This window comes from Loxodonta africana, chromosome 8 (genome assembly GCF_030014295.1).
Source record: "Loxodonta africana isolate mLoxAfr1 chromosome 8, mLoxAfr1.hap2, whole genome shotgun sequence".
NCBI lineage: Eukaryota > Metazoa > Chordata > Mammalia > Proboscidea > Elephantidae > Loxodonta > Loxodonta africana.
Window position 1 is genome coordinate 57162950 of NC_087349.1, and position 24216 is coordinate 57187165.

The 24216-nt window shown below is 36.9% G+C and overlaps 1 protein-coding gene across 2 annotated transcripts in view; it reads left to right on the top strand.

Annotated features, from left to right (window-relative positions):
- CROT (carnitine O-octanoyltransferase) overlaps positions 1 to 24216 on the top strand; it is a 55497-nt gene that overhangs the window by 9563 nt on the left and 21718 nt on the right. Inside the window, exons 2-8 of one of the 2 annotated variants that reach the window (XM_064289945.1) lie at positions 566 to 701; positions 13483 to 13607; positions 15608 to 15789; positions 15933 to 16057; positions 17430 to 17538; positions 23272 to 23365; positions 23480 to 23605. In XM_064289945.1, coding sequence (XP_064146015.1) covers positions 566 to 701; positions 13483 to 13607; positions 15608 to 15789; positions 15933 to 16057; positions 17430 to 17538; positions 23272 to 23365; positions 23480 to 23605 — 897 coding nt within the window. Of the gene's footprint in view, positions 1 to 565; positions 702 to 13482; positions 13608 to 15607; positions 15790 to 15932; positions 16058 to 17429; positions 17539 to 23271; positions 23366 to 23479; positions 23606 to 24216 lie in introns of those variants that run through there. The other variant, XM_064289946.1, reaches the window with a different exon arrangement.

Sequence of the window (24216 nt, forward strand, 5' to 3'; positions counted from 1 at the left end):
TTGTTCTTCAAAGCTGTCTCTCAGTCCATAATCCTTTTCTACTTATCCTAATTCTACCATCTAGACCTACTGCAGCTCCCCTCACCTCCTGTCATATTACCTTTGTGTAGAGGAAAGATCATGGTCTTTGGAGTTAGAGCTAGGTTTGAGTCCTGAATACTAGCTCTTAGATTTTAGGCAAGTTACTGAATCTCTCGGAATTTAGGTTTCTTCATATGTAAAATGGTAATGAATATTACCTTTTAGAGATAATAGGAAGATTAAAGAGATAGTGCATGCTTTCTGTAACACCTAGTGTGGTACATGGCAAATGGTAGGTGCTCAATAAATGGTAAATGAATTATACTGGTTTTACTTACCACTCTTTCACTTCCAGGGCTTTGAGTCTACACTTTTTTTTTTTAAAGTTGGTTTTTATCTATGACAAGATTATAACCTCCTTAAGAACTGGGATCAAGTCTTGTATATACTGTGGTGTATATATTCTAGTTTAGTGACTTGAATCTAGAATATATGAGAGTATTTATGAGGTTGAAGTTGTGAGGTCTGTCTCTTTTTTCTTTAGATTTCCTATTGTGATCGCATCATGGAAAATCAGTTGGCTAAATCAACTGAAGAACGAACATTTCAGTACCAGGATACCCTTCCATCTCTGCCTGTTCCTTCCCTTGAAGAATCATTAAAGAAATACCTTGAATCAGGTATGCTCATAATCTTTTAGCATATATTAATATTGTCAGCAACTTAGAAAACAATGAAACCATTAGAAGTTGAGGATCTCATTGCTGCTTCTGCCATGCCCATGATAATTCAAATATTCTTAGAATGTCCAGATTTTTTTTTCTTTTATGTTAATTTCTCCCCCGTAGTAAAAAAAAAAAAGACGTGTAGGAGTACTGTTGGGCTTACAATGAAAAGTAATTGTCCTACAGCTTGACCAAGGCAAAGTTGTAGAAGCTTCACAGACATATCCATACTCCCTGAGGGACCCAATTATAATGGGCTGAGGGCTGGGGCCCGTGGCCTCAGGGAATATCTAGTGCAATTGACATAACATAGTTTATAAACAAAATGTTCTACATCCTACTTTGGTGAGTAGCATCTGGGGCCTTAAAAGCTTGTGAGCAACCATCTAAGATATATCTACTGGTCCTACCCCGTCTGGAGCAAAGGAGAGTGAAGAAAACCAAAGATAAAAGGGAAAGATTAGTCCAAAGGACTAATGGATCACAGACTCCACCGTCCTGAGTCCAGCACAACTAGATGGTGCCCAGCTACCACCACTGACTGCTTTGACAGGGATCACAATGGAAAGTACCAGACAAAGTGGGAAAAAAATACAGAACACAATTCAAATTCACAAAAAAAGACCAGACTTACTGGCCTGACAGAGACTGGAGAAACCTGAAGAGTATAGCCCCCCAGACACCATTTTAGCTCAGTACTGCAGTCACTCCTGAAGTTCACTCTTCAGCCAAAGATTAGACAGGCACATAAAACAAACAATAACACACATAGTTCAACCATGTATATGAAACTAAATGGGCATATAAGCCCAAAAGCAAAGACGAGAAGGCAGGAAGGGACAGGAAAACTGGATGAATGGAAATGGGGACCCCGAGGTCAAGAAGGGAAGAATGTTGACACATTGTGGAATTGGCAACCAATGTCCCAAAACAATTTGTGTGTTAATTGTTAAACGCGAAACTAATTTGCTCTGTAAATTTTCACTCTAAGCATAATAGAAAAAAAAGTAGTTGTCCTCCGCCTGATCCCCACCAGCCTCTACTTGCAAATTCCACTCCCTCAGGCAAGGATTTTCAAGCCTTTTTGTCTGTTTTATGTGTCGTCATCTCCAGGTTTTAAATAATATTCTTATTTTGCTGTTTCTTTGCTTTTTACTTGTTAACATTATAAATTATTTTCCTAAAAAAAAAAAACAAAACACCTCCTCTCTCACCCACCTTCAGTTTATATGCAGTAAACATACCCACACTTTCCATCTTGCTGTGTCAATATAGTTGTACAAAATTACCATTTAGGATTAAATCAGTATGCTTTATGGTCATGAAATTATCATTTGCAAGGGAACCATGTCGTGTACTTTGATTATAGTACCTTTTCGCTGCAGCTTTTTGTTTTTCCTCATTTTCCATTTGCTTAGTTTGCTTTGTATCTAGAACTAATTTATTCCCCAACTTTTCAGCACACTGAAAATCCCTGAATACGTTTAAACACACCAGATATTCTATCAGTTTCATTCTGTTCTTGGAGACATCCCTCCTGAAGCCCTTTATTCTTCTGGTCCAATCTGTGCTAGTTTTTCTTGAGTTTGCTGTTATCCTAGAACTTCCCTTTGCCATCATCCTGGCACTTTTCTTCACCTCTCTCTCCTGTGTTAGATTCCATGTTTCTTGGATTCTGTGTCTTCCTCTTTCTTGGTTCACTCCCTTATTTTTGGTGCAGTATAGCTTCAGTAGCTACCTGAGAAAGGGTGCCTGGGAGGAAAAAAATGTAAGACCTAAGAATCTGTTTATCCTCATACTTGATAGTTTGGCTGAGGATAGAATTCTAGTTGGAAATGATTTTTCTTAAGTGTTTTGAAGGCACCATTTGTTCCTCTTGAGAAGTCTGATGCTCTTCTAATTTTTGATCCTCTGTACATGATGTGTGTTTTTTACTCTCTAAATGCATTTAGAAACCTTTTTATTTTCATCCCTAACATTCTGAATTGTTCAGTCATGTGCCCCGGTGTGTAGCTCTTTACATTCATTTTTTGGCCACTCAGTGGATTCTTTCAGTTTCAAAAGTCTTGTTTTTCCTGTCTGGGAGATTTTAAAAATATTATTTCTGTTTCTTTGATAGTTTTCTCCTCCCATTTTCTTTTGTTCTGTCTTTCTGAAACTCCTATGGCTTGGATGTGGGTCTTTCTGGACTAAGCTATAATTAAAAAAATTTTTTTTTTCCCTTCTACTGTGACTGCCTTTGTGTTTTGGGTCTATTTGCTGTTTGATATCATCCTTTTTAAATTTGTTTTGCTCTGCTGACTCTCATGTAAGAGACTTTCCTCAAGAATCTGGCAATTTGTACTCATTCATATTTAAGAGTAAGGCCCTGAAAAGGCAACTGGAAACTCTGTGTGCCCTCTTGGGGCTTGACAACTAGTGGGCCTTATTGTAGGATGATAGGGCAGAGACCTAGTAGTTCCATTAGGGCATACCTGAGTATCAATATTCTTTTCTCTTGGACTGATCAATTTCCCCAAAGAGGAATCTTCTCATATCTCATTTAGAGGGCATAAACCCAACTGCTAGTGTTTTGGGAGCCAAGTGCATGAGGGGGACTGAAGGACTCATTGTTTAGTGTACATTTTTATTGTAATTCTCCTTTTTTCTGTATGGCCTGGAACCTGTGTCTTTCTTCTCTCCTGTCTGTTTCAGCTTCTTCTGAAAAGTTAACCTCCTGTTTTCTCCATTGGGAGCAAGTTGTCTGGCTTTGTAGAGTGGAAGAGAAGATTTACAGGGGCGAGTGTGAATGGGGGATTGGTTGTCTAACTCCTTCTTTCAAACTTTCAAGCTATCCTGTTTTCAGCCTCACTTTGTTCCCTGCCCTTCACGGTACCCAGTGTCTTGAATCTTTCTGGTATTGTACTGCAGGATTTGACTTGCTTTTTGGTTTCTACCTGACCCTGCACTTACCTCCTGTCATTTTCCATCCCCTACTCTTAGATATTAACTTTTTCTATTCTACTAAGTCAGTCACCATTTTTCCATGTGTTTTCTACTTTGTAAAATGTTAGCTTAACATGTCTGCTGTTGTCTTTTATTTTTTGTTCTAGTGAATTTTTGCCTTTCTTATTGCTTTTCTGCATTTTTAGTGGATTTCTAGAAGAATTGGTGGTAAATATATGTGTCTAGTTCCCATTGTTTAAATGGAAGCCCTCTGAGAAGTTTTTTAATTCTTTTTTCTTCATTTCTCTGAGAATTGTAGTGTCCTTTAAAAAAATTCATTGATTATTTACTGTTTCTGATTTTTCACTTTACAACTAAATTCACAATTAAAGTTTTACAGTTTTCCAGATAAGATTTTGAAGAGGAAAAAAACAAAGGAAGGTAATAATTTCCCTTGATTTCTAATTTATTTTAATTTATAGTTTAATTCTCAGAACACTTGGTTTTCATTGGGATAGCTACCCTGTACTTATTTTTCATTTTTTAGAAGGAATCCATTGTTGGCCATGAGATACCCTAAACTGCTTTGAGTAGGCTTTATAACAGCTCTACATTAAATGTTAGTAAAAATATGTTTGTTTGTTTTGTTTTTTCCCTTGTGGCTGTTCTTGTTAGGTGCCATCAAGTTGGTTCTGACTCATAGCGACCGTATGTACAACACAACAAAACACTGCATGGTCCTGTATCATCCTCACAGTTATTGCTATGTTTGAGCCCACTGTTGCAGCCGTTGTGTCAGTCCATCTCATTGAGGGTCTTTCTCTTTTTGTTGACACTCTATTTTACCAAACATGATGTCCTTCTCCAGGAACTGGTCCTTCCTGATAATATGTCCAAAGTACGTCAAATGAAGTCTTGCCATCCTCTGTTCTAAGGAGCATCCTGGCCGTACTTCTTCCAAGACAGATTTGTTCGTTCTTCTGGCAGTCCATGATATATTCGATATTCTTTGCCAACACCATAATTCAAAGGCATCAGTTCTTCGATCTTCTTACTCACTGTCCAACTTTCACATGCATATGAGGCAATTGAAAATACCACCGCTTAGGTCAGGCACACTTTAGTCCTCAAGGTGACCTCTTTGCTTTTTAACGCTTTAAAGAGATCTTTTACGTGAGATTTGCCCAATGCAATGCATTGTTTGATTTCTTGACTGCCGCTTGATTGTGAATCCAAGTAAAATGAAATCCTTGACAACTTCAATATTTTCTTTTTTTAATTTTTTTATTGTACTTTATAAGAAGATTTACAGAGCAAACTAGTTTCTCATTAAACAGTTAGTACACATATTGTTTTATGAGATTGGTTAACAACCCCATGACATGTCAACACTCTCCCTTCTCAACCTTGGATTCCCTATTACCGCCTTTCCTGTCCCTCCTCTCTTCTAGTCCTTGCTGCTGGGCTGGCGTGCCCCGTTAGTCTCGTTTTGTTTCATGGGCCTGTACAATCTTTGGCTGAAGGGTGAACCTCAGGAGTGACTTCATTACTGAGCTGAAAGGGTATCCAGGGGCCATATTCTCAGGGTTTCGCCAGTCTCTGTCAGGCCAGCAAGTCTGGTCTTTCTTTTTGAGTTAGAATTTTGTTCTACATTTTTCTCCAGCTCTTTCCGGGACCTTGTATTGTGATCCCTGTTGGAGCAGTCAGTGGTGGTAGCCAGGCTCCATCTAGCCGTACTGGACTCAGTCTGGTGGAAGCTGTAATAGATGTGGTCTATTAGTCCTTTGGATTAATTTTTCCCTTGTATCTTTAGTTTTCTTCATTCTTCCTTGCTCCCGAAGGTGTGAGACCAGTGGAGTATCCTAGATGGCCGTTCACAGGCTTTTAAGTCCCCAGACACTACTCACCAAAGTTGAATGTAGAACATATTCTTTATAAAGTATATTATGCCTATTGAGCTAGATATTCCCGAGATCATGGTGCCCACAGCCCTCAGACCAGTGCTTAGACCCCTCACGAAGTTTAGATGTGTCTGTGGAGCTTCCATGACCTTGCCTTATACAAGTTGCGCTGGCTTCCTCAGTATTGTGTACTTTCTTACCCTTCACCAGAGTTACCAGTTAACCTGTTGTCTATTAAGTGTTTTTCCATCCCTACCCATCCCCTTCCTTGTAACTATCAAAGATTGTTTCTTTTTGTATGTAAACCTTTTCATGAGTTTTTACAGTAGTGGTCTCATCCAATATTTGTCCTTTTGTGGATGACTTATTTCACTCAGCATAATGCCCACCATACTCATCTATGTTATGAGATGCTTCACAGATTCATCATTGTTCTTTATTGTTGCAGAATACTCCATTGTGTGTATGTACCACGGTTTGTCCATTCATCTGTTGATGGGCATTTAGGTTGTTTCCATCTTTTTGCTATTGTGAACAATGCTGCAGTGAACATGAGTGTGCATATTCCTATTCGTGTGACAGTTCTTATTTCTCTAGGATATATTACTAGGAATGGGATTGCTGGATCATATGGTATTTCTATTTCTAGCTTTCTAAGGACGCCCCATGTGGTTTTCCAAAATGGTTGTATCATTTTGCATTCCCACCAGCAGTGTGTAAGAGTTCTGATCTCCCTGAAGCCTCTCCAACATGTGTTATTTCCTGTTTTCTTTTTTGACGCATGCCAGTAATGCTGGGGTGAGATGGTATCTCATTGTGTATTTTGATTTGCATTTCTCTAAAGGCTAGTGGTGGTGAACATTTCCTTATGTGTCTGTTGACCGCTTGAATGTCTTCTCTGGGAACTGCCCATTTCCTTTGCCCATTTTTTAATTTGATTATTTGTCTTTTTGTTGTAGAGGTGTTGAATTTTCTTGTAGATTTTTAGAGATTAGACCTTTGTCTGATTCCTAATAGCCAAAATTTTTTTCTTAGTCTGCAGGTTCTCTTTTTACTCTTTTGCTGAAGTCTTTTGATGAGCATAAGTGTTTAATTTTTAGAAGATTCCAGTTATCTAGCTTAACTTCTGGAGTTTGTGTGTTGTTGGTTGTGGTTTGTACCCTGTTAATGCCATGTATTTGGGCCTCTAGTGTTGACCCTATTTTTTCTTCTATGAACTTCTTAGTTTTTGGTTTTACAGTTAGGTCTTTGATCCATTTTGAGTTAGTTTTTGTATATGGTGTGAAGTATGGGTCCTGTTTCATTTTTTTGGAGATGGACATCCAGTTTTGCCAGCTCCATTTGTTAAAAAGACTGTCTTTTCCCCATTCGATGAACTTTGAGCCCTTGTCAAAGATCAGGTGACCTTAGGTGGATGGATTTACATCTGAGTTCTCAATTCTGTTCTGTTGGTCAATGTATCTGTTGTTGTATCAGTACCAGGTTGTTTCGACTACCATAGCTGTATGGTAGGTTCTGAGGTCAGGTAGTGCGAGTCCTCCTACTTTACTCTTCTTCAGTAGTGCTTTACTTATCTGGGGCTTCTTCCCTTTCCATATAAAGTTAATGATAAGTTTTTCCGTCTCATTAAAGCATGTTGTTGGTTTTTGGATCGTGATTGCATTCTATTTGTAAATCGCTTTGGGTAGAATTGTCATTTTCACAATGTTGAGTATTCCTGTCCATGAGCATGGTATGTTTTTCCACTTATGTAGATTTCTGTTTTAGTTTCTTGCAGTAGTGTTTTGTAGTTTTGTTTGTATAGGTCCTTTATATCCCTGGTTAGCTTTATTCTTAAGTATTTTATTTTTTCTAGGGACTATGAAACATGGTATTGTTTTCATGATTTCCTTTTCATTGTTCTTTTTATCGATGTATAGTATCCAACTGATTTTTGTATGTTTACCATGTATCCTGCTCACTGTGAATCTTTCTATTCCAATAGTATTCTTGTAGCGTCTTTGGGTTTTCTATGTATAGTATCATATCATCCGCAAATAGGGAGAATTTAACTTCTTCATTACTAATTGGATGGCCTTTATTTCCTTTTCTTTCCTTTTTGCCCTGGCTAGGACTTCCAGCACAATATTAAACAGGAGTGGTGATAAAGGGCATCCTTGTCTTGTTCCTCTTCTCAAGGGGAATGTTTTCACCCTCTCTCCATTAAGAATGATGTTGGCTGTTGGTTTTTGCATAGATGCCCTTTATTATGTTGAGAAATTTCCCTTTTATACCTATTTTATTGAGAGTTTTTACCAGGAATGGGTGTTGGACTTTGTCAGATGCATTTTCTGTGTTGATTGAGATGATCATGTGATTCTTTTCTTTCCTTTTTATGTATGTGGTAGATTACGTTGATTTTCTAATGTTGAACAATCCTTGCACACCTGGTATGAATCTTACTTGGTTGTGGTGTATTATTTTTTGGATATGCTGCTGAATTCTATTGGCTAGAATTTTGTTAAGAATTTTTGCATCTGTATTCATGAAAGAGATTGTTCTGTGTTTTTGTTCTTTTGTGGTGTCTTTGCCTGGTTTTGGTGTCAAGGTTATGCTGCCTTCATAGGATGAATTCGGAAGTATCCCTTCCTTTTCTATGTTCTGAAATAATTTGAGTAGTACTGGTGTAAGCTCTTCTCTGAATGTTTGGTAGAATTCTCCAGTGAAGCTATCTGGGCCAGGGCTTTTGTTTGTTGGGAGTTTTTTTTTTTTAATTTCCTTTTCAACCAATTTTCTTGTTATGGGTCTGTTCAGATTTTCAACATCATTTTGTATTAGTCTGGGTAGGTAGTGTGTTTCTAGAAATTTGTCCATTTCCTCTAGGTTTTCAAATTTGTCAGAGTATAGTTTTTCATAGTGCTGTCATATGATTCTTTTTGTTTCAGTTGGGTCTGTTGTAATGTCCCCATTCTGTTTCTTATTTGGGTTATTTGTGTCCTCTCCTATTTTTCTTTTGTCAGTTTGGCCGATGGTTTGACAGTTTTGTTGATCCTTTCAAAGAGCCAATTTTTGATTTTGTTGATTCTTTCTATTGTTTTTCTATTCTCCATTTCATTTATTTCTGGTCTAATCTTTATTATTTCATTTCTTGTGGTGGCTGCTGGCTCTTTTTGCTGTTCTTTTTCTATTTGTTTAAGTTGTGTAGGTCATGTTTTGATTTTGTCCCTTTCTTCTTTTTCTGATGTGTGCATCTGTTGCTATAAATTGACCTCTGAGGACTGCCTTTGCTGTGTCTCAAAGGTTTTGGTATGATGTGTTTTCATTCTTGTTTGATTCTAGGAATTTTTTTATTCCATCTCTGATTTCTTCTATTACCCAGTGGTTTTTAAGCAGGGCATTATTCAGTTTCCATGTGATTGATTTTTTTTTTTTCCCTTGCTCTCCCTGTTGTTAATTTCTACTTTGAAGACATTGTGGTCAGAGGAGATACTTTGTGTTAACTCAGTGTCTTGGATTTTGTTGAGGGTGGCTCTGTGGGCTAAGATGTAGTCTATTCTGGAGAATGTTCCATGTGTGTTGGGAAAGAATGCGTATTTTGCAGCTGTTGGGTGGAGTGTTTTATATGTGTCTATAAGGTCAAATTGGCTGATAATGCCCTTTAGCTCCTCTGTGTCTTTCTAGATGTTCTGTCCTTTCCAGAGAGCAATGTGTTGAAGTCTCTTACTGTTATTGTGGAACTGTCAGTTTCTCTTTTCAGTGCTGTTAGAGTTTGTTTTGTATGTGTTGGAGCCCTGTCATTGGGTGCGTAGACGTTTATTATGGTTAAGTCTTCATAATGGGTCATCCCTTTAATCAATATATGGTGCCCTTCTTTGTCTTTTATTTTGAAGTCTATTTTATCTGAGGTGGAAACCCTGGTGCTGTAGTGGTTAAGTGCTATGGCTGCTAACCAAAGGGTCGGCAGTTCAAATTTGCCAGGCGCTCCTTGGAAACTCTATGGGGCAGTTCTGCTCTGTCCTATAGGGTCACTATGAGTCGGAATCGACTCGACAGCACTGGGTTTTTTGGGTTTTATCTGAGGGTAGTATTGCCACTCCTGCTCTTTTTTGGTAGTTATTTGCTTGATAAATTTTTTTTCATCCTTTGATTTTTAATAAATTCACATCTTTGTTTCTAAGGTGTGTCTCTCGTAGACAGCATATGGATGGATCCTGTTTTTTTTAATCCATTCTGTGACTATCTCTTTATGGGTGCATTAGGCCATTTACATTCAATGTAATTATTGATAGGTGTGAGTTTATTGCTGTCATTTTGTAGTGCTTCTTTTGTGATACTGACATTTTCTTTGTTCCTTTTACTCTCCTGTGCTGCATTCCTTTTCTTTGTGGATTTCTTTTTAATTCCTTTTGTTTTTGTAGATTTTGTTTTTATTGAGACTTTTTGTTTTTCTTTATTTTGGTGAGTAGGTTTATTAACTTTCTTTGTGGTTACCTTGAAATTTACCCTTATCTTCCTAGGTTTGAACCAGTCTTTTATTACTTGGTATCGCTTTGCCATCCTCTGCATTAGAAAGTTCTATAGCTACACCGTTTATTCCCTCTTTTATTGTTCTGACGTTGTTGTCACTTACAGATTAACCTCTCTGGTCCCTTGTTGCAATTGTTTTGGTTTTGGTTAGTCCTTGAGAGTTCATTTCCTGCTTTGGTATCTGGCTGGTACAGTCTTGTGTCCTAGATTCAGGCTGTGGTCTGATATTGTTTGTTCTCAGACCGAAGGACCCCCTTTAATAACTCTTGTAAGTTTGGTTTGGTTTTTACATATTCCCTTAATATCTGTTTATCTGGAAATGTCCTAATTTCACATCATATTTGAATGAGAGTTTTTCAAGGTGTATTAATCTTGGTTGGCAATTTTTTTCCCAATGTTTTATGTGTGTCATCCTGTTGCCTTTTTGCCTACATGGTTTCTGGTGAATAGCCAGAGCTTAAGCTTATTGTTTCTCCTCTGTATGTGAATTTTTGTTTTTCTCAAGCTACTCTCAGGATTTTTTCTTTGTCTTTGGTTTTAGCGAGTGTGATTATGATATGCCTTGGTGATTTTCTTTTGGGATCTATCCTATATGAGATTGTTGAGTGTCTTGGATGGTCAGCTTTTCAACTTTCATGATATTAGGGAAGTTTTCTGTCAGGAATTCCTCAGTGATCCTTTCTGTGTTTTCCGTTTCTTCCTTCTGTTCTGGAACTCTGATCACTTGCATATTTTTTCTTTTGATTGTATCCCACATAATTCTCAGAGTTTCTTCATTCTTTTTTTCTGACTTTACTTTAAACAGAGTCGTATCCAAGTGTTTGTCTTCAGTTTTGCTGATCCTGTCTATCTTCCATCATTTCAAACTTGCTCTTCAGCCCTTCTGTGACACTGTCCGTTTCTGAAATATTGTGTATGTTTTGGATTTCTAATTGTTGTTTTTGCATGATTTCTAGTTGTGAATTTATTTTGGCATTTTTTCCTGTACTATTTTCCTGAATTTTTCCTTTTTTTTTTTTTCTATGAATTTGTGTATTTTTTCCCCATTTGCATCTGCTTTTTGCTTCAACTCTTGGATAGCTTGAATATTAGAGATTTGAATTCCCTTTGAGGTAGTTCTCATGCCTTTTCTTTACTGGAAAGCCATCTGGTGTTTTATTTTGGACACCTACTGGAACCATTCTGTCCTGATTTTTATATGTTTTGATATTGCCTTCTGTATTTGGGACATTCAGTACTTATTTTCTTAATTTATTGCTTGTAGATCTGTTTGTTTCATCCTACTTTTTTGTTTTATTTTGTTAAGTCTGAGCAGGCAGGCTATGCATTGTTTACTTGTCTATGGTCCCGATCCTTTTCACCTCCTTGTCCAATGGGCAGGGCCAGTCTCTCAGCTGTGGTGCAACAGGGCAGGTCCAGCTAAAGGGGAAGGGCTGGAATGGGTTGTTTGTGGCAAATACTAGGGCCAACAGAATGGGCCAGTAATCAGTGCTGGGCAGGTTCCAGTAGGCCGTGCCTGTGGTGCTTGGGTGTGTGATGTTCAGCACATGTTGCAGGTAGGTAGGAAGGAGGAGTGAGGTTGTGATGTGGGGAGGTGATATGGGTATGAGAAAGAGGAGAGAGAAGAGAAACAGGAGCCAAAAACAAACAAAAAAAGAGTGCTAAAGGATTGCCATTGGAATGGAGAGGTGAGAAACTGAGAAATGGGGAAAAACAAAAAGAAAAAAAATAGAGAAAAATTTAGAAAAAAAAAAAAAAGAAAAGCCCCAAGGGTCCCACTGGTGCGGTTGTGAAGACCAGGGACGTGGCTCCCAGGCTGCGCAGTATAGCCTGGCTAGAGGGGGTATAGATGTCACACGGTGCCAAGTATTCAGGAGACAGGAAAAGAAGGTAAGTATAGAGAGATGAGAACTTAGAAATGAAGAAAGACAGAAAGGAAAATAGAGAAAAAGAAAGAAAGAAAAAAGAAATACACTTAGGGATCCCACTGACACAGCTGTGCACACTGGGAAAGTGACTCCTCTAAGTTGTGCAGTGCAGCCTGGCTAGAAGGGGCTTCCAAGTTGTGAAAAGAAAAAGCAAAATGAAACAAAAAAAAAGCTAATAAAGAAGCTCCAGGAATCCCACCAGCATGGTGTCGTGGGCCGGTGGAATGGTTCCCCAGTCAAGCGGTGCTTCACAGCCTTTCAAGAAAAGCAGAGATAGCACACGGAGCTAGGTGTTCAAGAGAAAGGAGGGGTAGGTGCCGAGAGTCATGGAAGAAACCAAAAGAAATGAAAAAAAGCAACATCAGCCACAGACAAATGACACTCAGGGAGCTGGCCAATTTGGGCAAGGTGAATCCAAGCAGCCCATGTCTGAAGCAGTTGTCTCTCAGCCAAGAGACTGTGGTTGGTGGGAAGCAGAGCAGGTTGGGGGGAGGGGGGAAAGGGTAGGGGCTAGGAAAGTGTATATTGCTGGTTACCAGGTGCTCTGTCTCCTGCTGGAAATTTCGTGAAGCTGCTTTCTTGTACTCACTGTCCGCCAGTCTCCGATGTGGGCAGGGCAAATCTGAGTGGCCCGGACGCTGCACTTCCTGGCCAGCCAAGCCACTGCGGCCAGCTAGGAAATGTGAAGGTAGAGCATTGGGAAGAGGATGGGCGGTGGGAAAGCATGTATCGCTGGTTATTGGGTGCTCTGTCTCCTACTGGGAGCTCTGTGAAGGTTCTTCGCTGTGCTCCCTGTCTACCAGTCTCCAACAAGAGTCCAAGATGGTGAATCTGTGCTGCGTTAGCTGATAGGGGACATCCATACGTATCTCTCCTCGCTCTCTGTTCTCTGTCAGTTTCTTATTCCATTTGGAGCTTGGCTGAGTTCTTTATGTCTTCATTTGACACTTTGGAGTTCAGGTAGTACAATGGTTAAGCACTCAGCTGCTAAAAAAGTTGACAGTTTGAATCCCCCAGCCACTCCCTGGGAGAATGATGCAGCAGTCTGCTTCCATAAAGATTGGAAACCCTCTTGGGCAGTTCTGCTCTGTCTTGTAGGGTCACTATGAGTTGGAATTGACTCCATGGTAGTGGGTTTGGCAGCTAAACAGGGTGTACTTTCCCATTGGACTAATAGCTGAACGATAGTCCCATCTCTGTAGTTTTAACTATCACTTAGAGTAATTTAAAATAAGTTTTCAGAAAATGGTTATCAAATTACATAATATCCACTGTTTTATTTTTTACAGTATTTTGCATTGTTGCTTTTCACCTATTTTCATATTGTAAGCGCTGTTATAATTTATTGGATTGCTGTGGTATTTAATACTGTGTTTTACAGATTTGAGTCTCAAGACTTGTGTAAGTAATAATAGTCAAAGCGTGTTGGTGGTACTTGATGTTTAAATACGTTAATGCGTTTTGGTTTCTCTATAGTAAAACCATTTGCAAATGAAGAAGAATATAAGAAAACTGAAGAAATAATTAAAAAATTCCAAAATGGGATTGGACAAAAATTGCATCAGAAACTACTCGAAAGGGCAAAAGGGAAAAGAAATTGGGTAATTACATTTTTGTATTTATAATTGAAAAATTGATGGTGATTAAAGAATAAAAAATGAAAAATGCACATAGCATGCATTTTTAAATTATTGTAAAATCTTTGAAGTCATTGTTGTTATTATCATCCAAAAGAATGAATGAATCACTTAACTTGGGACTTTTGAGTGTTATGGATGGTCCCCTATCTTATGATATGGGGAACTTGTTAAAATGCAAATTTTCTAGGACCAGTAGTTCTGACTTCATATGTTTGGAATCAGGTACCAGAAATCTCCTGCCCCACTGTACTCCACCCCCCCCCTTTTTTTTAATACTATGGTAAAAAAAAAAAAAAAAAAACTATGGTAGACAGTTTTTATTTCTCTTCTTTCAGTTTCTAAACTTCCTTCCTATGAAACTGGATCTACCTCTTGTATTAGAAGTTGCCAGCCTTTTGTGCTGCCAAGAAGTCCATATTTTAATAAACACTCTGTGAGATTCTGATACAGGTGATCTGTAGACTATGCTTGAGAAAAACATTTTGTCAAGATGATTATAGCCTGAAAAAACCCAAAACACTAAAGTAGGCATGTCACATAGGTGATGTAGAAATATCTAAACAGTGCACGGGGGAAAAGGGTCATTAGAAAATTGGAGTGGAGAGTGGTTTTGAGTATTCTCTGTTTTAGTTGGATAAATTGAGGGAGAAGGTGGTACAGTAGTGTAGTCTCAGTAATTTTCCACAAGGAATCTTCTTTGAATTCTTCAGCTCAAATACTTGTCTACTTCTCGGGTATGAAGCAGAGGAGTTTTCATAATTAAAACAAAACATTGCTTTAGTCTAGAAATGCTTGTAACTATCTTCTGTCTTTTAGTTTTAGAAATAAAAAGCAGATCTTTTCATGAGCCATTAACACCTATGATGGAATAGTAACATTTTATACTTCCAGAGTCCTTTATTCTCAATTCTGAACTTTGAGTGATTTTAATTTAAGAAGGACAAAGGTAAAGAAGTTCTACCTGTATCCTTGTCACATACCTTTTTCTGAATTACCAATTTTAGTTTATAACATCAGTTTCTTCCAAAATAACTGCAGATAATTTGATAAGATCTGCTCGTTTATGCATGAAATTCAACAATTAGATAATTCAACAATTAGAAGAGAGACTATCCACATGTTACAGATTATTAAACATGTAGAAATTAGTACTTGAAAAATCTAAATTAGTTTTAATCCTACTGAAAACCTTTTATATTTCTGATTTTAGTGTTTCAGTTTTTGTTTAGAAGGGGAAAATTGTAAGTGCCTTAACAATTGTTAATCATTTGAGAATCCCTAGCCTATAAGGGGAAACCCTGGTGGTGTAGTGGTTAAATGCTACGGCTGCTATCCAAAAGGTCGTCAGCTCGAATCCACCAGGTGCTCCTTGGAAACTCTGTGGGGTGGTTCTACTCTGTCCTGTACGGTCTCTGTGAGTTGGAATCGACTCAGTGGCAGTGGGTTTGGTTTGGTTTCTAACAATTGTTATCATTACATGAAGATTTATTGAGCATCTACTTACTCTTGGTACTCTTTGAAAATACCCAAGTCCTTTGTTGGGTATTTGTGACTTCAGTATAATGATCTGTCTGACGGTGCCTTTTCGGGGCTTTCTTGTTTCATATTTTTGACAGTGTAGTTAAACTGAATAATACTTAAAGATCCTGAATAATATTTAAGTTAAACTGAATAATAATTAAGATTCAAAGATATTGTATCTTTGAGAGTTTTAAAAGAAAAGAAGTTTAAAGAAAAAGGAGTCTTAAAAGAAAAAAAGGTTTACAAGAGTTACCACAGTAGCATTTTTCAAAATCTGTGATGATTTAAAAACAAGGAAATGTGTTTTTTAAGTGTTGAAGAGTAATTAAAGAACAAATACAGCATTTTCATTCTTCCTTTTCAATCTTTTTTTGTTTTTTTTTGGTCAGCAGTTCAAGTATTCTGAAGAACATTAGGCTGATGTTCTTAATTTCTTTTAGCTGGAAGAGTGGTGGCTGAATGTTGCTTACCTGGATGTTCGCATACCATCACAACTGAATGTTAACTTTGCGGGTCCTGCAGCCTATATTGAACACTACTGGCCTCCAAAGGAAGGCACTCAGTTAGAAAGAGGAAGTATAACTCTTTGGCATAATTTGAACTACTGGCAGCTATTAAGAAAGTAAGGACATTACCCAAATCCTCAGGTGGCACCATGTTGAGAACCTTAATTAACTTATTTGGGGATGAATGCTGCAGTTGTGACTATTTGGCTTATAAGTTTTATGATGATTTCTTGACCAAAATACTTCTTTGTTTTATTAGAGAAAAACTGCCTGTTCATAAAGTTGGAAATACTCCTCTAGATATGGATCAATTCCGAATGCTGTTTTCTACCTGCAAGGTTCCAGGAATTACTAGAGATTCAATTATGAATTATTTTAGTACCGGTAAGTTTAAAACACGGGTGCTTTTTTTGGTAAAAGCATTGGGATTTGTGTCATCTTGCTATATTTTCTACTTTGACACTATGGAACATATTATTTTGAGGAATCATTCTTTTAGGTTTTGACTAATCAGAGGCTTTCTCTGAAGCTTATCTTAGAGTCCTTCTGATTAGTTTGGATGTAGTTTATGGGAATGGACTTTCTAAACTGTGTCCTACATGGTGAACAAAAACCTGATGCTTATGTTGTATCTTTGAGAGTTTAAAATTTAGTTATAGAATTATGAATCAGAGTATTAAGGAAGCATAGGACCTGTATGCTTTCTTCTACCCTTATTCCTTATGATCTGAATTCTCATTTTGGACATTTGCTTCTATGTGTTCATCATGCCCCATTTTTTTTTTTTGCGGGGGGGCCTGTTTTCCAAGGTACCTCTTGGTGGGTTCAAACCATCAACCTTTCAGCTAGTAGTGGAGTGCTTAATTATTTGTGGCATCCAGGGACAACTACCTCTTAGCAGATGAGTAGATTTCATGACATAATGTGTGTAAAGGAGTTAGCACGATTCCTTGTATGTAATACAAACCAGTAATTTTTTTTTTTTTCTGGTTACGGTGTTATGTTTTGTCTATCTTCTTTCTTGTAGGAAATGGATAGGGATCATATAGGAATACCCTTGGCAGAGGGACTCATACCTGAAAAATGGGACTATATCAGAATAGTCCGAGGTTTACAGAAAACAGACAGTTTTCAGGGAGTTAACAGTGTGCCAAAGGAATCATAGATAGTTATGGATGTCTTACCAGGTGTTATCAGCACCTTAAGTAAAACTACAGACTGGGTAAAGTCTTTTCCCCTTGCCACTCAAGCATACAGTACCCTTATTCTAGTTTCTCTTTATTACACTGAAAACTATTTCATTAAGAAGTTACGTCTAGATATTACTGCAACTATATTACCTGATGAGCAGTTAACATTAAAATAGTCCTAAAAAGAAACTTGTTAATTCAGATGGCTCTCCTACAGGATTCCTCTTCTACTCTTCTCCCCTTCCCATTTCTATTCCCAAATAAAACTAGAAAGCCCAGTAGTACTTTGAAATTTACATGATTCTCAGTGTATACAAATACTTGAAATTCTTATGGCTTTCTAGATGTTTCACATGGATAAGTTTCAACAGCGTGTATTTATATTATAATAACTGAAACTCCATTAAGTTATTGATGTATTTTTTTGTTCATATGATGTATTTCTAATAAGATAAATAAAATGTTGGAGGAATGATTGCTTTTTTTCTATTGGATATAAATATGCAGCTTTGCTCCTGTTTAACTTTTAGAGATTTGAGTCTTTTGTTTTCTGTTCCTTATTCCAGAGAGTGAAGGATATTCCCCAAGTCACGTTGCAGTGCTGTGTCGAGGCCGAGTTTTTGTCTTTGATGTAATGCATGAAGGATGTTTGATCACCCCACCAGAGCTTCGCAGGTTTTCAAACTACTTTCTGTGACTTGAGTCTCCTTAGGTCATAGGTTCTTGCCTGAGTTAAATAAATGTTCAGAATTGCCTCTCTCTAAGGTGACAGTAAGCTGAAAAATAAGGACTTTATATATGTTGATTTTTTAAAAGCCATTTTTATTTTATTTTTCACTTAAATTAATTTTGAATTTTTCTGGAAGTATGTGAATACATTCTACTTGGAGAAAGAAAAATACTAAAGATACTAGCGATCCCATTCCTCGCCCCACAGTTAATCACTGTAGTAGTTTGATGTGCTCTGTCCTTCCAGATCTGTTTCAATGAATTAACATGCACGTTAAAAAAAGCATGTAGAAACATGTATATATACATACAAATATAATATTTTTAAGCTATAAAAAATTTTTTTATTTGTATGTATATATACATGTTTCTACATGCTTTTTTAATTTGTGTTTATATGTGTATTTTTAAATTTTATTATAAAAAATTTCAAAATATAGAGGGAATTATATAATGAATCCTCTTATGTTTTCATCCCCTAGTTTAATAGTTATCAGCTCCTAGCTTCAGCAATTAGTGTTCTTTACTTATACCTCATTGTGCCCCAGTTTCCCTTGGATTATTTTGAAAGAAATCTGGGACATAAATCTTTGCCATAAGTATCTTAGTATGTATCTCTAAAACATAAGGCCTCTTAAACACACACACACACACATACGATACCATTATCACACATTAATGACTGACTTCTTCTAAAAAATTAACAATAATTCTCTAATCTCATTTTAATATCCAATCATTCAGATTTCCTACATTGTCTTAAAAATGTTGAGTTGCATGTATCTATATGCATATTCAGTGCAGTGGGTAAGCACTCAGCTGCTAACCTGAAAGTTCAGCAGTTCAAACCCACCAGCTGCTCCACAGGAGAAAGATGTGACAGCCTACTTCCATAAAGATTTCAGCCTTGGAAACCCAATGGGACAGTTCTACTCTGTCCTCTAGGGTGGGTTTCTGTGAGTTGGAATCAGCTATATGCAATGGGTTTTTTGGTTTGGATATGCATATTTAAAAAGTATTTTTATTAAGTATAACAAACATGTACAAATGCACACAAATAAATGTACAGCTAACTACTCATATAACCACCACCTAAGTCAAGGAATAGAACATATCCAGTACTCCAGAAATCCCCTTGTACTTCCTTCCGTTTGCTGTGCTTTCCCTCCTTTCCAAGGGTAATCACTTAAAAACTTTTTACTATTAAAAAAAAATCCTGCCGTAAACATTTTTGTACAAGTCTTTTGGTGCACATGTGTGTGCACTTCTGTCAGGTACACACACCTAGGCAAGGACTTGCTGTGTCATAGGGTATGTGTGCATTCAAATTCAATAGATAATACCACTCTTTTCCAAAGTGGTCGTACCAGTAAGCAGTTCCACCACTGTATGAGTGTTGTAGGAGTTCTTTATACATTCTAGATATGAGCCCTTTGTTGGTTTTATGTGTTGGAATCTGCAGAGTTGGAGAAGATATTTATCATTGCCCTTTCGCTCTCTTAAAGGTGTCTTTTTGATGAACCCCACCAAAACCAAACCCACTGCCATCAAGTCGATTCTGACTCATAGAGACCCCATAGGGTTTCCAAGGTTGTAAATCTCTACGGAAGCAGACTGGCACATCTTTCTCCCACAGAGCCACTGGTGGTTTTGAACCATCGTTTTGGCTACTAGTTGAGTGCTTTAACCACTGCACCACCAGGGCTCCTTCTTGATGAACAGAAGTTCTTAATTTGAATATAGTCCCATTTATCAATCTTTTACCAGAAGAATTATACTTTTTGTGTCCTGTTTAAAAAAATTTTTCCTAGGCAAATGCCAGGAAGATATGTTCTTGAATTATTTTCTAAAATTTTATTGTTTTGTCTTTACATTTAGATTTACAGTCTACCTAGAATTGATTTTTGTATGTGGTATATGGGTTATTATACAATTAAAAAGTTTTATTTTAGTTATTTTTCTACAATTTTCTTTTTTTAGTGAATATTTTCATGTCATTATAGGTATATCTACCTGATTGTTTTTAACTGTTTTCAACTCATAGCAACCCCATAGGTCAGGGTAGAACTGCCCCATAGAGTTTCCAAGGAGCACCTGGTAGATTTGAACTGCAGACGTTTTGGTTAGCAGCTGTAGCACTTAACCACTACACACCAGGGTTTCCAGTATATGTGCAGATATGAAAAAATGTCTTTGGCATATAGCTAAGTAAATAAAACATGGAATCATACCATTCATATAACTCTGCAAAAGGAAAATATAGAACAGAATTTCAAATGTTGCATAGCATTCCGTCAAATGGATATACTTTAGTTTCTTTGACCATTTCTCCATTAGAAGACATTTAGATAGTTTACATTTTTTACTGTAACAAACACTGAACATCTTTAAGCATGCGTCTTTGTGGATATGGGTAAAAATATCTATAGATTGATATTAGAAGTGAAATTTCTGGGTCATTAAAATTTAAAAATTTTAACTGAATAAAATTGTCATCCAAAGCTGCATTCTTTTACCTGCCAGTATTGTACGAGGATACCCACTTCACATCCTTGCTAACATGCTATAATAAACTTAAAAAATACCTGGTGACCTGACAGGAGAAAAATGGTTTTCATTGTTGTTTAAATTTGCACATCCCTCATTACTAGTGAGGTTGAGCATTTTTGTATGTTTACAGGCCATTGGTATTTTGTCTTCTGTGAGTTGCTTCTTGTGATCTCTTGCCTATTGTCCTATTGGTTGATTTTTTTTTAATGCTAGTTAACTTGTAGCGATTATTTATATGTTCTGGACACTCATCCCTTACATGTTACAAATATTTTCTTCCATTTAACTTAAAAACATTTTTTTTAATTGGAGAGATAATATTAATTTTGATGTAGGCAAATTTATCTGTCTTTTAGGTCTTTTACTTTTGTGCCCTGGATAAGGATATTTTGTATGTCCCAATTATATTTTGGAAATTTGTTTGGTCAAGATTGACGTATAATTATTAAATCAGGCTTATTAACTGGGTTACTCAAAGCCACTCTTCCAGAAATTGAATACTTGTAATTCACAAGGTAAAGCCAGCTTGTGATCTATTTTGCTTGGGAAACAAAGAATTTGAATCACTAAAAATCAGGAGAAGTCACAGAAACATCTGGATTTCTGGTCTCTTGTTTAAAAAAAAAAAGAAAATGAAAAGTTCTGGCAACAGTAGCCTGCATTCTGGCATGGCAGCAATGGGCTAGATCAGCGTAGTCACAAAGTTGCCTGTTTGGGACTGCTCATGTTTGTCTCAGTTTGCCTCCATCCTCAGTACTCCCTACCCAAATATCACTTCTGTTTGTCATTTCACTTACACTTTTTTTTTTTCAGTAAAATTAAGTATATAATTCAGCTATAAGCAAACTATTATAACCAATAATGAATCAAGTACTGATTTTTTCATATAATTTTTCAGAAAAATTCTGATTCACAAAAGGAAATCTTTCACTTGCCATTTGCCTTTTTCAACAGGATAAAAAAATGTCCTCTTTTGCAAAATTTGAGGGCCTCATCAAATTCCCAAGGGTTTTTATTAATCTTTAATTAATATTCTGTTATCCTTTTTTATGTGGTAAATACATATCTATATAAAATGAAACATTTGCCAATTTAACAATTTTTACATGTACAAGTCAGTGGAATTGATTATGTTCAGCATGTTATGCCACTATTACCATTATCCTTTTCCAAATTATTCCACCACCATTAACAGAAACTCTGTGCCCCCTAAGCAATGATTTCCCCTTCCTTTCGCCCTCCCACCTCTGGTAACCACTAATAAGCTTTGGTCTCAGTACACTTGCCTGTTTCATGTAAGTGGGATCATGTAATATTTGTCCTTTTGTGACTGACTTACTGTTACTCAGCATAATGTTTTCAAGGCTTATCCATGTAGTAGCATAATTTCATTTATCTTTATGGCTGAGTAATATTCCATTGTATATATATATATACCACATTTTGTTTGTCCATTCATCTGTTGACGGGCAGTTCTACCTTTTGATTGTTGTGAATGGTGCTGCAGTGAACCTTGGTGTACAGGTTTCTGTTTGTGTGCCTGCTTTCAGTTCTTTTGAGTATATACATAGGATTGGGATTGCTGAGTTGATAGGTTTGTGTTTAACTTTTTGAGGAACTACCCAACTGTTCACCATAGCGGCTGCACTATTTTGCTTTCCTACTAGTGATGGATGCAGGTTCCAATTTGTTCACATCTTCACCAATACCTGTTATATTCTATTTTTTGATCATAGCCATTCTAGCAGGGGCAAGGGGGTATCTCATTATGGTTTTGATTTGCATTTCTCTGTCACTTGCAAGGAGCCCTGGTGGCACAGTGGTTAAGCACTCAGCTGCTAACCAAAAGGTTGGCAGTTTGAACCCAGCAGCTGCTCCTCAGGGAAAAGATGTGGCAGTCTTCTTCTGTAAAGTTTATACCTTGGAAATCCTTTAAGGAAATTCTGCTCTGTTCTATAGGGTCTCTATGAGTTGGAATCGACTCGACGGCAACAGGTTTTTTTAAATGCCATTTGTGCTGTTTCTTTTGTTGTTGTTTAGTTTTAATAGAGAAATATTTCTCTATTCCTGTATCTCTATCAAAAGAGGCATAACAAGTACTTCTGGTATGAACATGATGTGGTAGGCTGCTTTGTCCATATGTTTCTTCCCTCTTATATTTCTGTCTTTCCCTATGGTACTAGTATTAACCTAGTCATCCAAATTAGAGAACTACTGTATGACCCTCAACATTCTTCCTTGTGTCCCATATAATAATGGTATTTTTTCCAGCTTTGATTGATAAAGCCACCAATATGAGATGGCTACTAGTGGTGCTTTTTGATCACTTATTCACCTATACTAGCTCACTTTCTGAGGGATCCTTGGAAGTTTAAAACTGAAGTAATTTCTTAGCATGTGCCTTGACGTAGGGCTAAACCTAAACCTATGAATTTTTTAATTGATGAAAGTTGATATCTTTATGGAAGAAGCCTGTTATTTAGATAGAATTACCTGCTATATGTTTAAAAATGTATACGTAGAACTTACCTGACTAGGAATAGAGAATGTTAAAAGCCGGGGGCGGGGGCGGGGGCGGTTGCTCATTTTCAGCTAATGGTCTTTAAAAATAATGGTTATAAGTAACAAAATGGCACATGTGAAAACATTTAAAACTGACTACATGGTATTTCTGTCTTTTGGACAAAACACTTGCAAATATTGTTTGAGTATAGAATAAGTCCTCTGGCTAAATATATATGCACATGGCTTTCAGTTAGATAAGACCTGCATGATATTTGTGAGATTGTTTACCAGAGTATTTTTCAAGTTGTTTATTATGTGAGGGTTATTTACCTGGACCCCAGAAGTGCATGTACATTTTGAAAATACAGATTGTATCAGTTGAACATCCAGTTTCTTTAGTCGAATTAAGTTATTGTCAAATATACTTTTAGTATTAGTAGAGCAATAATGACTTAAAAAAAAAGATGTATGAAATAAATGAAAGCTGTTAAGGCTATAATTCCTTTCTTTGACTAATATATGAAAACGTTTAAATACTGATCAATGTTAAAACTTATTAAAGGCCACAAAGTAACTACTGAACTGCCTATGCTTTTGTTGACTCTCCTCTAAATCTCCCATCAGGCAATTGACATACATTCACAAGAGGTGCCATAGTGAACCTGATGGACCTGGGATAGCAGCATTAACTAGCGAGGAGCGTACTCAATGGGCTAAGGTTATAATTTACACTTTTTTTAATGAGCCTATTTCTCAAACAGATTCTTTTCAGATTTTCTGGTTATATTATGTTTCATTTGTAACATTGAATCATTATCCCCTTGCCCTGTAGGCACGAGAGTATCTGATTGGTCTTGATCCACAGAATTTGACTAGGTTAGAAAAAATTCAGAGCAGTATACTGGTATATTGCATGAATGATGGCAGTCCACATGTAACGCCAGAAGATTATTCTCAGGTACTTAACTGTCTTATTCTGTTATTCTCACAAATTTCCTGCAGGATTCTTGTGTATATTGAGCATGAGTAGATTTTTTTTCTTTTTTATGCATATATAGTCTTATTACTTCTCTTTAGCTATGACATATACATGTATCAAATTGAAGCTTATGCAAAAATAAATAGTGCTTTGTATATTCTTGCCACATTGTTTAGGGCCTTTTAGGTATATCTTGTACTTTGTTTAATGAAGTGTGACTGCTCTTCGTGTATCACATGTCAATTTTTCCCAGGTTTCTTTGCATTGATTGTATACACAGAAAATTTGCACAGGACACTAGGTAAATGAGCTCTTCATGCTAGAGGTGGCATGAGAACTTACCTGTAACCCACACCTCTGTGCCTTCACACCTTAGTTGCGAAGGTCTGTCCTAAGAATTATCTAACCCTCATAAGTAATTTACCATATCATTTAATTTTATTGAACACGTTGACTTTAGTGAGTTTAAGGCTAAACGTGACCTTACTTAGTCTTTTTTCTTGGGATAATGTTATCGTTTCCTGAGAACTAAAAGGTAGTAATCATATTAATAGAAGTCTGATAGTCTTTTGAAAACTCTTAAATTATTT